Source organism: Eleginops maclovinus, chromosome 9 (genome assembly GCF_036324505.1).
Source record: "Eleginops maclovinus isolate JMC-PN-2008 ecotype Puerto Natales chromosome 9, JC_Emac_rtc_rv5, whole genome shotgun sequence".
Classification (NCBI taxonomy): Eukaryota; Metazoa; Chordata; class Actinopteri; order Perciformes; family Eleginopidae; genus Eleginops; species Eleginops maclovinus.
Genome location: NC_086357.1, coordinates 27,367,721 through 27,383,502, shown reverse-complemented (window position 1 = coordinate 27,383,502; position 15,782 = coordinate 27,367,721). Strand labels below are relative to the sequence as shown.

At 40.8% G+C, this 15,782-nt stretch overlaps 1 protein-coding gene and 2 long non-coding RNA genes across 3 annotated transcripts in view; 1 reads left to right on the top strand and 2 right to left on the bottom strand.

Moving 5' to 3' along the window:
* The first annotated feature begins 434 nt into the window (after positions 1-434).
* The window catches only part of oca2 (oculocutaneous albinism II), a 33,944-nt gene continuing 18,596 nt past the window's right edge, over positions 435-15,782 (top strand). Inside the window, exons 1-11 of the mRNA XM_063891792.1 lie at positions 435-670; positions 3,867-3,962; positions 4,638-4,835; positions 5,081-5,138; positions 5,350-5,422; positions 5,942-6,099; positions 6,181-6,263; positions 6,708-6,861; positions 12,740-12,811; positions 15,120-15,185; positions 15,349-15,405. Coding sequence (XP_063747862.1) covers positions 435-670; positions 3,867-3,962; positions 4,638-4,835; positions 5,081-5,138; positions 5,350-5,422; positions 5,942-6,099; positions 6,181-6,263; positions 6,708-6,861; positions 12,740-12,811; positions 15,120-15,185; positions 15,349-15,405 — 1,251 coding nt within the window. The remainder of the gene's footprint in view (positions 671-3,866; positions 3,963-4,637; positions 4,836-5,080; positions 5,139-5,349; positions 5,423-5,941; positions 6,100-6,180; positions 6,264-6,707; positions 6,862-12,739; positions 12,812-15,119; positions 15,186-15,348; positions 15,406-15,782) is intronic.
* On the bottom strand, positions 7,785-9,798 carry LOC134869095 (uncharacterized). Its single transcript, XR_010166384.1, has 4 exons — positions 9,685-9,798; positions 8,992-9,163; positions 8,723-8,802; positions 7,785-8,605 (listed from the first exon to the last, which is right to left on the bottom strand). It is a non-coding gene; the product is annotated as an uncharacterized LOC134869095 (long non-coding RNA).
* Positions 10,016-11,100, bottom strand: LOC134869347 (uncharacterized). The gene is made up of 4 exons (XR_010166408.1): positions 10,901-11,100; positions 10,575-10,736; positions 10,320-10,407; positions 10,016-10,161 (listed from the first exon to the last, which is right to left on the bottom strand). It is a non-coding gene; the product is annotated as an uncharacterized LOC134869347 (long non-coding RNA).

Genomic DNA, 15,782 nt, shown 5'->3' with positions numbered 1-15,782 from the left:
GTTATGTTTATTGCCAGTTTCCTCTTTTGGTTTTAAGTATTCAGGTTCACTCATCTCAGTGTCAGCAGCTACAGGGAAATGTTTATAGCATTGAATACACAATGGACATACCTAGCAATGGCAGGAAGACCAGGCTAGTGAACATAGAGGCTTAGAGATAGATATAGACGGTTGGTGGAGACCAAAAAGAGAGGTAAAAGAGATGGAAATGTAGACTTATATTAACCAGGTATTAAGAAACATGACTTGATGAATTTAGAAAAATGAATGCTGATGTTGCTCCCTATCTGCTGGATGTGTAAATAGGCAACACTTTGCTGAAGCGTTTTCCATATCAAGATGAAATACAATAGCTGGTTACTGGATTATTAAACTTTTAATTTGAACTATTTTGAGAAACTAAATCTGAATTCTTCCTCCCCTGCAGCCTCATCATGTACTTGGAGAACAAAAACAATTCGGAGATGGAGATGACCTCCGCGCAAGGCCACCCGGGCCGGAGCAGCTTGAGGTCGCCGGAGGCCGTGGCCGGAAACTTTGGGGAGCTGCGACTCCTGCAGGGCATCTCGGAGAGGAGGCAAACCCAGAAGCTGCAGCAGTCCGCGGTCCTGCCCAACGGACAGTGTGTCATCCACACCGAGGGCTTCGTCCCGGTGCGGCAGGAGGACGGGTATGAAGGGAGAACTCATTAATTGGAGCTTAATTGTTTATTCGCAAGGTTTTTTGTAGAGGAAAAGTGCTCTGGAGGTTTAACTGTGTTGAGGTCAATGTCTGTCGGCTGAATCAAAGAGGAGATAAAAGCCAAAGTGATGGATGTAGACGAAAACCTGAAAGGGATTTCTGAGAGTGCAGATATTACATAAGGGAAAAACAATGCATATATCTAAGATGTATTCCCGCTCAATAATTGGTTCTTCCTTGGCTCATGCGTCACCCTTTTCCCAAGTTCTATGAAAATTAAGCCAGTAGATTTTCCCGTAATCCTGCCGACAAAGCAGAAAAACAATCAGACAAACCAACAAATCTGACCTTCTTTGCACATATAAGTGTTATAAGGCTACTAGGAAAAGAATGGCAATCATTCCCTCACCATTAGCAGCAGTCTGTGGTCCTGTGCGTCGTCACACTGCGTCTACGTCCCGGTGAGACAGGAGGACGGGTATGACACTGAACGCTTTTCATTGAGAGGAGATCTCATTAATTGGAGCTTAATTGATTATTTGCAAGGTTTTCATGGAGGGAAAACTGCTCTGGAGGTTTACATGGGTTGAGATAGATGAGATAAAAAGCCAAAGAAAGAACAAAGACTGAAAAATGATGCATCTATTTCCCGCATGATTCATATCCGCTCTATAATTGAATTGGTTCTTTTGCGGCCCACGCCTCAACCTTTTGCTAAGCAAGTAGGTTTTCTCTTAATCCTGCAGAACAAACAATCAGATAAAACCAACAAATAAGACAGAAAACACAACCATCTTTTATATTATAGGAAAATAAGAGTTTTAAAGCCACCAGGAAAAGGTTGGCAATCATTTCTATGTTTGCGATTGTCAACAAATCCCATGAAAAGGTTGGAGGCGACCAAAATCAGAGCTAAAAGACTAATTTGATTGACCGCATCAGGAAAGAGGACTCTAAATAAATGCCAAAGAGGTTGAAAGGTTGCACCAAATCAACTTAAAAGGTGTTTCACTTATTTAGTCTACAGTTTACATAATATTTCTCAGGTTTTAGTTCAAACAGAGATTAGCACTGATGGTCTTCTCCTCACGTGCAGAAGCAAATTACACACGCCTTGCTGGCTACGTTTCCATGTGATGATTTACACGTGCAAAAAGTTGAGGCTTTCTCGTAAAGTATGATCATTCACACACACTCAGTCTTAAGTGTGTGTGTGTGTGTGTGTGTGTGTGTATCTCAGTCACTCAGGGGGATGCTAATCTGAAGCCCGTGGCTGTGACGTTATTGGGATTAAACCGAGGAATTTTTTTGCTTCGTGAACTAAATCAAAGTTGCATGTGATGGTGGTGGAGAGTGTACTACAGCGGACACACGGAGAGCCCTGTGGTGGGACGGATTAACAGTTTTTGCAGGCAAAACTAGTTTCATATCTGGACAATATTGAGCTTCCTCAGATAAAAAGACATATGAGGTTGCAGGGAACACCGAACTGGCTTCAGCAATTGCAAAACAAATACATAAGAGCAAGGAAAGACATAATGGAAAATGTGCAGCGGATTGGAAAGCTGTGAGGAAGGATCGCTGCTAAATTTGAACATGATTGCCTCTGACATGTTGGGCATTATTTTTCCAGCCAATTAGCTCATACCTGAACAGAAAGAATTCAGCAGCATGTCTGGCACTATTAACAAAGGCAAAATGGACTGTAATGTGATAAAGAAGCCAATTTACCTGGACATAGTGGAGGATCTAGCTGCTAGAGAGCCATTGACATGCATTTAAACCTATATAACATACTACAGGAAAGGGAAAACCCCCCAAAAGCAGAATAGGGCCTCTTTAAAGCCTCTCTGCTGGGTGCCAATCAACTAAAAAACTGATAATATGTTAATGCCGTGTTTCTGGCGCCTCCAAGTGGCCCAACATGTTAAATCACATGACTGGTTTATGCATTATAAAGAAACAACCTGCATAGCAACTTCAAAACCAAAATTAGAAGAAAAGGGCCGTGAAAATGATGAATAACTCCTGTGAAATACGACCTATTTTCCATTGAGAGATATTATTATCCTCGCTGGTGTCCTTAAAACACTGCTCTATAAGTCATCTCTAATTCCAGCTTCAATTTGCTCTCTGTCTGGGCTCAGTATTCCTTAAAGACTCCTCTGTAAACTGTGACCGTGCAAATCTGCATGCAAAGTCACATCTGGAGGACATGAGCAGAGGAAGAAGAGGGGAGAAAACATTTGTTAATCTCTTTATATTCGTCAAAGCGTGTGGAAGAGGATTAGTGAGTCCTTTATCCCCCACATTTATTGATTCAAAGCACCCGAAACACCTTTCAATAGCACAAGGAATCACTGAATAACCTCCTTATACAGAAAATCACATCAAACTATCACAAAGTAGGATCTCCTTAAACTAATTAACCAAAAATGCATTCAAACGTGTGAAGAGCACAGTCTGGGTTTGAGCATGCAGAGGGTGAAATCCCTCAAAGATTATAAGATTAGCCGAGGGGGACCCTTTCAAATTTCTGATTTCTATCGGACAGTTTCGGCTCAGTGGGTTTCGGTGTTTCATTACATAACGATTCCCATGGCGTCTTAAAGTAATTGCTGGGATGACAGGGCTTAATGAAGTCCAAGAAGATGCCATTTATACAGCTTTTGAGACTCTTTACAAGCAAAATAAGAGCATTTCTAAGGGTCCCGTTTATATTTTATAGGGCTTTTCCCTTTCCTGTAGTGTGTTCTAAAGGTTTTAGTGCATGTCAATGGTCTGCAAAGGCTAAAATCCCTGTGTTACCTCCAGAATTCAGCATATATAGTGATCATTTAAATGCATGATATGTCATTTCCCGCCCTTGATTGAAACTGCTGTAGTTCGGTGTGGTCTGCTGTCGTTTTGTCATTTTATTGTGGAATTATGGGTTAATGTGTGTGTGTGTGTGTGTGTGTGTGTGTGTGTGTGTGTGTGTGTGTGTGTGTGTGTGTGTGTGTGTGTGTGTGTGTGTGTGTGTGTGTGTGTGTGTGTGTGTGTGTGTTAATATGACCTCCAGCTGTGCCCCAGTGATTGACAGCTGTGTGTAGACAGCTGATGGCTCCTCGATAGGGTCGAATGACATATATAAATGACTCTTCCTTTATTTTATTGAACTCTTTCTTGTCCCTTTTGTTTTCCAGGCACAGCTTCAGCGTATTAAATATCCTGAGAGGAAAAACCAATTCTGCAAACCTCACAGAGAGGTCGCCGCTGCTGAGGTTCTCTCAGGACGACAGGTGAGTTTTCATTCACAATAGGTTATAGAGCTACGGTGGCCCAAAGCTGCCAAAGTTAGAAAGAAATGGATCAATAAATAAATGGATAAATAAATAAACAAACAAATAACGAATAGATGAATAAATATATAAATCAAAAAATAAACAGATCAATAAATAAGTAAATAGATAAACAAACAAATAAATAATAATAATAATAATATTTGTAATTTAATAAATACTCAAAGATGTATATGTAATAGTATTTTTTTTTAAATGACAGTAATAGTAATCATAATAATAATAACACTGATATCGGTATATTCGTTATTATTATTATTAATAATCTATACAGCATCGATATAGAACTTATGCAAAAATGGTTTCCTTGGTAAGAAATGAACAGAATACAAAAGAAAATGAAATAAATAAAAAGCTGATTTCTCTGTTTTTATTATTACGTGTTCGGTCGAAATGTCCCACATCATTGTACAAGCCTTAATACATTGATTCAGATAGCGCTCTACAACGTCCCACAATGAAAAGCTGATTATGGGATGTTTTTGCTGCTCGGGAACATTTTTCAATTCAGCCCCTCACATCCCCAGCTGGTGCCTTTAATATTAGAGCGATTCCTCTCTGAAGCTGCAGAGGTGCATGCCCTGAGGCCTGACGCCGGTTGTTACTGTTTTCCAGCATGACCTACATGACCCTGCACGACCCGGGCTTCATAGGCGAGGAAGAACCCTGGGACGGAGGCTCTCTGGACCTGGAGAGGAGGTACCGGCTGGGCAGCGAGGTCACCAGCCTCTCCTTATCCCGCTCCAGCTCCTCGGAGAAGGGCGACCCGCTGGAAAACCTTAACCTCAACTTCAGACTCACCAGCAACGTGAAGTGAGGACGCAGGAAAACATCTTCTTATACAACCCCTTAGCGTGCATTCAAACAGGGACAATTTGAGTCCAAGTATCAATAACTCCACCCCTCCAGTACCTAACAAGTAAAAGAAACCTTGAAATTGCTGAATTAAATTGAACTGTTTGGGGAATCGTCTGTTTTAAATGATTTGTTCTACACTGGTTCTCATTCTGAGCCACCTCTGATCTGTTTCAATCTATTTCTCCTTTATTTTTTTACAGATGCTTCTTCAAAATCTCCAAAATTGCCACCATGTTTACCATAGTCGTCCTCTGCAGTGTGAGTACAGAACATCTAGATTGTAATGAAAATAATTCTACCAAAAGATTCTTTCCTTTCCTCTTGTTCCACATCTTTACATTTGAACTGTAATAGATGTTATAAAACACATTCATTATTATTAGTAATAGTATTTGTTATTATTAGGAAGAGTACAAGATCTTCAGAGTAATAGAAGTAAATGATAACAACATCCTTCTCATTTTTCCAGCTGTTCTTCAGCATGTACCCGGACAGAGATAACCCCGTGAGGATGTTGGCCGTCTCCCCCTCAGAAAGTTTCTGTATCCTTTCAGACTGACATGTTGTTTTAGACTTTGTTCTGAAGATACGAACTGCAGCTCTTAAATGCACACTGGAGGGGGGACACGATGCAGATGGGTTTTATTTTGAAGGCACAGGTGAAAAAAGGTGTTAATTTACAAGCGCTCTTCATTCAGAAGTAATCAGTGTGAGTTATGCAGGAGGAGAACAGGTGGGAAAATGCTCCCCACTGTTTTAATATTCACATTTCTTTACCCTTATGTCTTCATTATATTTTTTAAAAGTCTGAAGAGGAAACCAGAATAGTTTATTCAATTTTTAGGAATGAATTAGAAGGGAAATAGAGCTGTTTATGTCTCTTTTTGGTCAGTTTTTGCCCATTTTTGTAGTCAATTTGCATATCTTTATAGTGATTTATAGCTACTGAGTGCACTTGTATAGTCGTTTCATGCCTCTTTGAGTGTCATTTTGTAGGCCAAGCTCTGCACAAACACACATCAGCACCTACAGATTATTTCCCTAACGGCCGTGTCCTGCAGCCATGAACCTGACAGATTTCCGGGACAACGCCCTGCTGAAGCTGCAGGTTGGGGGGGCGTTCTCAGGGGGGATGGTGGACATCAACACGCAGGACTACATCCTGATCCAGGTGGAGCAGACGGAGGGTGGGGGGCAGCGCCGGAGGAGGACGCAGCAGGTGAATTTCTGTCTGATAGAAACATTACTGTGTGTGAAGTGTGGGTCTGCGAGTCATTCATCTTCTGCTGTTTGTGAACAGGTGATTTACAACTGGACCATTCCTCTGCACAGTGAGCGCAGCGACCAGATTCTGCTCACCAAAACCTTTGAGATGCTCAGCAGGTACTTTAAAGCACTCTGACACGTTAATGAAAGAGCTTTTATCCAAATGCTAACACATCATTATGCTACCAATGCTGCTACAAAGGATTCATTGTAAATGTAGTAGCCATTATACCAAAGCACTAGCCAAAACTGTCCAAACTATTATGACAGTAAGTAACACATGATCATTTAACCCCCCTACCCACCCAAGATATTTCAATAACATAAAATAAACACCTGGCAACAGGTGAATTGCGCAACAAAATGTCAACCTGGGTGAATGTTTTTGCCCTGCTATAGACACCCGGATGTAAATAGCCTATGGCAGCCTAGGTGCGTATAGCTTTATGAGCTAAGGACACCTTGGTGTAAAATAGCAAACTGAGTCCTGGATGCAAAGGACCTTCAACACGTGCCTTCAAATAGATAACATGATAATAATAATGCACGTTTCCTGCACAGCGACCCTATCGTGATCTCGGTGCAGGCCTTCCTGCAGGAGGAGGAGGTGGTGCCGCTCTCCATGACCCACCAGGCGCTCTACGTTAACGTGGAGACGCAGGTGGCCATCGCTGCCGTCATCCTCACCGGGGTCTACGTCCTCATCATCTTCGAGGTAAATGTGATGCTACACTCCTCTGGGGAGAGATGACCTATGAGTTTCAATGTGGTTTCTGCTCCCTTGTTGGAAATGTGTTGACAAAAAACTGAAAAATGTGCCATATTAATAAAATAACAACAACAACAACAACAACAACAACAACAATAATAATAACAACAATAATGATAATTAACCAACATCAGTTCTGTTCATAATTCCCAAATGTTCTCCATGTTCTGGATGTAATTGTTCTAATAATGCCATTGTTTTTCCATTGCTTGCTGAATGCTCCCATACATCAGACTCTTCTTTAAATTATAAGTTAAGATGCAGGATATCCAAGGAAGCTTATTTAACGACAAACAAGCCAAACTAAAAACACCTGAGAAACATAATACTCGGGACAGAAAGTCAAACAGCAGAAGGAAACATCTTGAAACAACAAGAACGATTATTGAAGACGATAAATGCATTTCCCACAACACTACATTATTCCAGATCAGATTTTAAGGATAATATTTCGCTTTTATTTGGACTATATGAATGCAATCAAAAGCAATTGGTTGTTAATTGTTAACATTTAACTACACACTAAGAAATGGAAGTACCACTGTGTACCTAAGTCGGTACAAATGCTTGTCGCTGGGGCAGTACCCTTTTGAAGAACAGTAATGTACCCATGCTTACGGGTACTTTTCTGTACCCTAGTCATCTGTACCTATCAAGGTACACATGTGTACCTACAATGACTGAAACGTACCTGTACAAATCATTACCACATAATACCCTTAAAAGGTACTAATCTGTTCTTTAAGGGTACTAATCTGTTCTTTAAGGGTACACGCCAGTAATAATTTAAGGTGGTAAGGAAAATATGCACAAGTAGGTATATTCAAAAATTTTATTCTATAAAATGTCTGCACATTTATGTTCACACCATACACATATAATTTCATCAACTGGATATACAAGTATTCATACAAATGGTCAACCCATAACACAATATTTAACTGTCTTATTCTATAAAATGTATGTACATTTATATTCACATCATATGATTTCATCAACTGGATATACAAGTAGGCTGGATACACATAACACAAGATTAATAATAATGCAATAAACATGTATATAGATGGTCAATCAACACACAATATCAATACTAACACAATTCAAATTCATAGACATGACATTGATGTTTTAAACACCTTTTCCCAATGTGAAAATCTCTCAGTAAATGACATTTCTGCAGAAAATAGAACATGTAAATAATTGTCAAAAGACAGTGGACATACAATTTTGACCAAAGCTTGAACATTGACATTTAGACAAAATATTTTAAGTAAACAAACAAGCTAACCTAAAATTAGGTTCGTGGGCATGGACAAGTCCAATATGCTGAATAAGTTTAGTAAGAGTGAAAGTTCTGCGGCGGCACTTCGTACACTGATATAATGGCGGCATTTCAGTATAGGAGGTTAATAAGGCGAGTCACTGGTGTTGACAGCTTGTCTCCAGCCACCACTATCTGTGCAATGCACCTCTGAAAAAATATGAATGTGTTTTTCAATTGAGCAGGGTACTCCATATTGAAAACGAAGTACATGCAGAACACTGCTCGGAAAGCCTCTTCAACACCAATACAGGAGCACATCCTAACCCCGTCAACTTCGATGATGGTTTCAGCTCTGTCAACAATAGCAGTCTTCCAATCATGGTCCCTCAGCCTAATAGTTGGGTGCGGGGTGGCCGGCTCATTCTAAAAGGCAAAGAGGCAGTAAAGAAAGAAAAACATAATTATACATGGAATATGGTCAGTAGTGGCAAACCAAAGCCATCACATCTTGTGTCTCAAGCAACAGTTATATCATGTTACCTGTCCAAGAATGATCAAGTTCTCGATTTTCTCTTTAAAGATCGATGGCAAGAGGAGAAGTCCACCCCTGGTGTCAATAGCTTGAAAAAAACATATACAAATTAAACTGTAGTACATTTACATCTGATTTGGAACATCAACACAAGTTTGGTATATAACACAACATGTGTAGTCTTTTAAAAAGAACAAACTGCTCTCAAAACTTTGGTTGACAAGACAAGTTTGCTGTACAAATTTAAGTTAAATTTTACAAATTGGCAATCAAGTACCTGCATGGTCCACAGTCAGGGCATCACGTTTTGCATCTAGGTAGACTTGTTTAAGAGGTGATGTGTCCTTCACTAATTTAGTAAGTTTAGGAAGCAGGGAAGTTAAGTTCTCTATGATGCGCCTGTCTACTGGAACTGGGGCAGGATGAATGCAGTCCACCTCATCATACAACTGATTAATAAAGAGAGAGAAGGAAAAAAAAAACATTATAATATGCTATAAAATGCTTTTCTGAGTCAAGAAATCAGGGACATAGAACTGAGATCAGGATACATGAATGCTCTGGAAAATACAGGAACAACAAATTCAATCCTCCATCGGCTTAAGGTTGCTTCATATTATTTTGACAGAGGGTCATAAAGATTCTATCATAATCTATTAATCTGTTTTGTTTTATTTGTAATGATACAATGATCATCATACAGCAGTTAGATGTGTGTACCTTATGGCTTTTGTAACTTGTTGCAATTCAGACAGTAAAGACATACCATCATGGTAGTTTTGGCCAGAGATAGAGATGGAGGACTTGTATATTAATTTCAAAGAATGCCAATGGTTGTACATCTTCGTTTAAAAACGCATACAAAAAAACAGACCATTTCACTGACCGCTGCTGACCAATCATGTAAATAAGTTTAGTCAACGAGTATTTGGTAAATGCAACCTCTGCTATCAGTCAAATGTCAACTTACCCCAGAGGGTGTTGAAAGAAATGGATATTTTTTCAACAGGTCCTCCACAGAAATTCCCTCAGCAATTTCTGAGCGTCTCCATGAGAATGTCCTGGTCATGCGGTCTTTCACGATCATCATGTCAGGTTGCATCTTTGTGTATTGTTCTGTTAGAACTCTGACATGGGCTTCAATAGAGGTAGCGTCTTCCCCAATCACAGCAAACTCCTTTATATACAAGGATTAACATAACAAAAATGACATTACCATATAAAGTTGAATATGACATGAGGTTCAAAAGCTCAAAAGTGAAAATGAATGTGGCTTGCTTACTGATGCACCTCTAGCCTGTTTATGGACTACAACGGCTGATTCATCCACGGTCTTGGACTTTCTGGACTCGGCATACCTCTCTTTGTACTTTCGAACTTCTACATCATGAACTAGAGGAGCACGTTCAGTCTTGAATTTTCTTTTCAATGACATATGCCAAGTATGCTGGAGACCAAAAAAACAAAAGCAAAAAACAACACATTCAAATTCAACATTCAGAAACGCACAATGCACATCACATACGATTATACAAAATAATGAATTTATATGCAGTTCTTGATAAATATCTATACTGTTACCAATTCCATCCATGTATAACTTACATAACCATTGCCATCGATGTCCTTCAGAGAGGGGTATTTCAAGATGAATGCTTTGGCAACCTGAATATACTCCTGGTTACTTGGAAACCTGTTTCAGTAGTGACACAATTGTACACATGGTAAGACATGCTATATGAAATCATCTGTCAGTCCACAGCTCATATGAACTACTGGATGAATTGTACGTCAGCACAGTTTTCTATGAGTCGGATTGAGTCAAAGCTCTCTAATCTGAAATCTGATACCCGTACTTACATTGTGTACTGTGCCATCATCTCATACAAAGTTCGTACGATTATGTTCCGGTATTTTGGAATCTTGTGGCATGGTTCTTTTGCATCCAATTTGTGCTGCACGTCATATGGGAAACGTGGAATAGAAATAATGGCTGGAAGTGTTTTACGTGCTGGCCCCACACTGCAAAAGTAGAATATCATTGCATGAGGCCTCATTCAAATTAAATCAGACTACACTGCCCTGTTAAATATTCATCAAACCAAAAGAAAAAAATAATGATAACTAACTCCCCTCTTAAACATTGTTATACACATTCTAATAGTATAGTAATACAAAACACCTACCTTCTTTCATTTGATGCTGGAGTCTCAATAAATTGATCATCCGATGTCAGCACTTCCAACTCAATTGTTATTTCTTTGTTCTGCTCCACAAAGTCTCGTAATTGCAGTTGCTTTTTAAACGATCTTTCAAATAGGTAAGACATCATTGCTTCCGTAAGGCCTCGTCCCAACGTCTCTCCGTCCACATCATTGTCTTAAAAAAAAAAAAAAAAAAAAAAGGATAACCGGTATCAGTAAAGTGTTCATATATCAACACCAACTATGTTAATATACCATTAAATATGCATAATACTGTATCCAAGTCAAATAAACAGATACGACTTCATATTACAGGTACTTATATTTCTACCGACTGTAAGATACTCTGACTTGCTTCAAAATGACACGTGGGGCAATTTGAAAAACGTAGCCTGCAGTACCCTAATGTAATAGGATACAGATAATTTAACAATTAAAGTAACTGTATGACTATAAATAACCGCACAACATAAGAAACTGTTGAAGGCGAAACAGGAATCACATTAATAGTACCGTTCACTCACAGTAAATTACCAATTCAAGAATGATAACGTAACAAGCCTATTCATCTTTCAAAATGGACACCGCATCTTTCAAAATCACACCGCATGATGTATCAGTCTATTACCATATGCCAATCTAAATAGGCTAAAGTAATATTAGTCGTCGTCCCCGATAGCTTATTGTAATGAATTAGCATCAATGTTTAATGTGTAGTTTTCGAATTTACATTACTGTTCCTTCCATTAACAGTTAGGCTAACTGACTAGGCCAACAGTAACTGCCTCAAAATGGCGAACACGTTTTTAGCTAGACAAGGTTAACAGTAACTTCAATGTCATAAGCTCCAGATAACTTTGTGTTTTAAATACTAGCACACTGCACAACTATTAATAACCAACTACACTCAAACATACTATTGTTGGCCAAACAGGTATCACATTAACTGTAGTTAATAACTTTAAAGTAAGCTGAAGTTCACTATAAAAGCACTAACCTAATGTTAACGTTAGCCAATTGCTATAAATCACAGAAATTCCTACTGACATTAATGTAAGCTATGCTCAACATTGAACCAGAAAATTAGCGTGTGCTATCTTACCAGACAAATTTCACCAGCCCTAACGTTAACGGTCCTGCACAATCATTCTTCGATTCCAGTTCTAACTAGCTAGGTGTTTAATGTTTAAGTTACAGTATATGTAACCTAAATCACTGGTTATTCACACATGAACGTTAGCACTTTATGAGATTAGCGCGCTAATGCTAATCCATTCGCTTGGGAAAGCTCATATAAAAAGTCGTTTACACTTCATACACGTACATAAAAAGATTGTATACACTTACCTCTAAATTTTTGTGCCTCCTCCTGTGTAATATTAATTCCTTCTGACTTCAATTTTTCTAACAGTTGTTCCGTGTCCAAATTTCTGAGCGCCATCCCACCTTGCTTGTACTCTTGCTGATTGCTGAATGATCTAACTGTCATTTTCATGTAACGTTAACGTTAGCTCCTATTGGCGCGCGGATGTGGATGGAGTGGGAAGGGGAGGGGGAGGGGGGAAAGCTGGCTTTTTCTGGGGCAAAAACGGTACAACATTGTACTTCATTGTCATTCAGTACCTTTGTGTACTTTCAGCTTGTACAAAGTACATTTCTGGCCCTGCAAAGCTAAATAGTGTACCTCTGTGGCTGTTATGTACCTATCAGTACAGAAATGTACCTCTTCTGTACTTCAATTTTTGAGTGTGTAGTGTGTCCTTGTTTGATTCAGAGGCGTTAAATAAAGAGTTAATAGGGACTTTATTTTTCATTTTTCAGGTCGTTCACCGAACTCTGGCGGCCATGTTGGGATCGTTAGCAGCGTTAGCCGCTCTGGCTGTCATCGGGGATGTAAGTCTCTTTTAATATTTGAACTATAAAAACTATTCATTAACTTAATCTTAAAACCAAACAATATATTGCTTAAATAAGTTGTGTATGTGTTTAATCTGCCTCCTTCAAATGTGTTAGTTGTCTTTCTCTCTGTGTGTTAATCTTTATGCTAACTATGCTAGGTTTTTTTAATCCCCCTGTATAGTTGTTCTTCTCTCATGGTGTGTTTTTATGGTTTGTTTGCTTTTAAGGATAGGAGTGATTCTAATGGAGACCCTTAAATAAACAATTAACTACATTTATCAAAATATGAGCTGCCATCAATTTTAGGAAGAAAAAAATAACAGTTGAAATTAGCCTTAAGGTGAGCTAGCTTATTAGCCTTAAGCTAGCTACCTTCAATGTGTTGGTAGCTCCATAGGTCGGGAGCGTGCCTGTGTTCCCATAGCCTTATGTTCCCTCAGCCCTATGTTCCCTCAGCCCTATGTTCCCTCAGCCCTATATTCCCTCAGCCCTATGTTCCCTCAGCCCTATGTTCCCTCAGCTCTATGGTCCCACAGTCCTATGTTCCCACAGCCCAATGGTCCCACAGCCCAATGGTCCCACAGTCCTATATTCCACAGTCCTATGTTCCCACAGCCCTATGGTCCCACAGTCCTATGGTCCCACAGCCCTATGTTCCCACAGCCCTATGGTCCCACAGCCCAATGGTCCCACAGTCCTATGTTCCCTCAGCTCTATGTTCCCTCAGCCCTATGTTCCCTCAGCCCTATGTTCCCTCAGCCCTATGTTCCCTCAGCCCTATGTTCCCTCAGCTCTATGGTCCCACAGTCCTATGTTCCCACAGCCCAATGGTCCCACAGCCCAATGGTCCCACAGTCCTATATTCCACAGTCCTATGTTCCCACAGCCCTATGGTCCCACAGTCCTATGGTCCCACAGCCCTATGTTCCCACAGCCCTATGGTCCCACAGCCCAATGGTCCCACAGTCCTATGTTCCCTCAGCTCTATGTTCCCTCAGCCCTATGTTCCCACATTTCCTTTTTCATAAATTTGTATCAGATTTGATCCCCCTTTCTCCCAATTTGGAAGCCAATTACACCCAACCTTTTATCCAGTAGCAACTGACTACAGATGTAATGTAGCTTTTAGCTAAATCTGGGAACATAGGGCCTTTTTTCATGTTCCCATTGAGTACCATGTAAATCTGGGTAACATAGTGCCCTGGGAACATAGGGCTGACCCCTTCCAAACTCTCTCGAGCTCAACACCGCTACTCCAACATTGGGTAAACTCAACTCCATGAGTTAGTGCAAAATTGGGCTGTGGGTCCATAGGACTGTGGGACCATTGGGCTGTGGGAACATAGGACTGTGGGACCATAGGGCTGTGGGAACATAGGACTGTGGGACCATTGGGCTGTGGGAACATAGGACTGTGGGGCCATAGGACTGTGGGAACATAGGGCTGTGGGACCATAGGACTGTGGGAACATAGGGCTGTGGGACCATAGGACTGTGGGAACATAGGACTGTGGGACCATAGGACTGTGGGAACATAGGACTGTGGATACATAGGGCTGTGGGTACATAGGGCTGTGGGACCATTGGGCTGTGGGAACATAGGACTGTGGGAACATAGGACTGTGGGAACATAGGACTGTGGGTACATAGGGCTGTGGGTACATAGGGCTGTGGGACCATTGGGCTGTGGGAACATAGGACTGTGGGACCATAGGGCTGTGGGACCGTAGGACTGTGGGAACATAGGACTGTGGGACCATAGGACTGTTGGAACATTGGGCTGTGGGAACATAGGACTGTGGGAACATAGGACGGTGGGAACATTGGGCTGTGGGAACATAGGACTGTGGGAACATAGGACTGTTGGAACATTGGGCTGTGGGAACATAGGACTGTGGGAACATAGGACGGTGGGAACATAGGACTGTGGGAACATAGGACTGTGGGAACATAGGACTGTGGGTACATAGGGCTGTGGGTACATAGGGCTGTGGGACCATTGGGCTGTGGGAACATAGGACTGTGGGACCATAGGGCTGTGGGACCGTAGGACTGTGGGAACATAGGACTGTGGGACCATAGGACTGTTGGAACATTGGGCTGTGGGAACATAGGACTGTGGGAACATTGGGCTGTGGGAACATAGGACTGTGGGAACATTGGGCTGTGGGAACATAGGTCAAGCAACCCCCACATGAACTGTGAAATGTCCTTTAAGAGGCTTTAAATGTGTGTCCTTTCTAATGAAGTGCTTTTTATTGTAAGTAAATCCCTGTGAACTCATTATTTATTTCTCAAACAGCGGCCCAGTCTGGTGACGGTGGTGGAGTGGATCGACTACGAGACGCTGGCTCTTCTCTTCGGCATGGTGAGACTTTAATTATGTGTTTACTCTGACTAAAATTGAACACAACATCTTAAAGTCCTTAAAAGTGGGCACAATTTTCTGCAGTATCAGGATGGCCAGTGTACAATCCTCTCACATAAGAAGAAGTGTTCTTTTATTCACTCTGATCAAATGCGTCTTCCAGATGGTGCTGGTGGCCATCTTTTCCGACACGGGCTTCTTTGATTACTGTGCTGTGAAGGTGAGTTTTCTCTCAGAAGAAGGTCAGGTATTATATTTATACGGGTTATATATTATGTGCATCTGGCATACTGAGTGACAGGTCTATGGAAGCAGCTGCCTCCTGTCTTTGAGCTATTCCTGAAATCAGCGATGACAAGGCTACAGATTTAACGTTGACTTATCTGACATGAGGAAGATTTAGGACCACCTTTTGAGAATATCTAACGTGCTTTGATGCTTTTCGTTGCATCTTGAATTAAAACTCAGCACTATAAGAGGCTGAGAGGAGTGATGTTAGCTCTGTTTAGGGGCAAAGATCACAGAACTGGGCCATTTACTTATTTAAAGACAGTCTCACTCTTACACAGGCAAGCTATTCGTCTGTGAAAGTGCTGA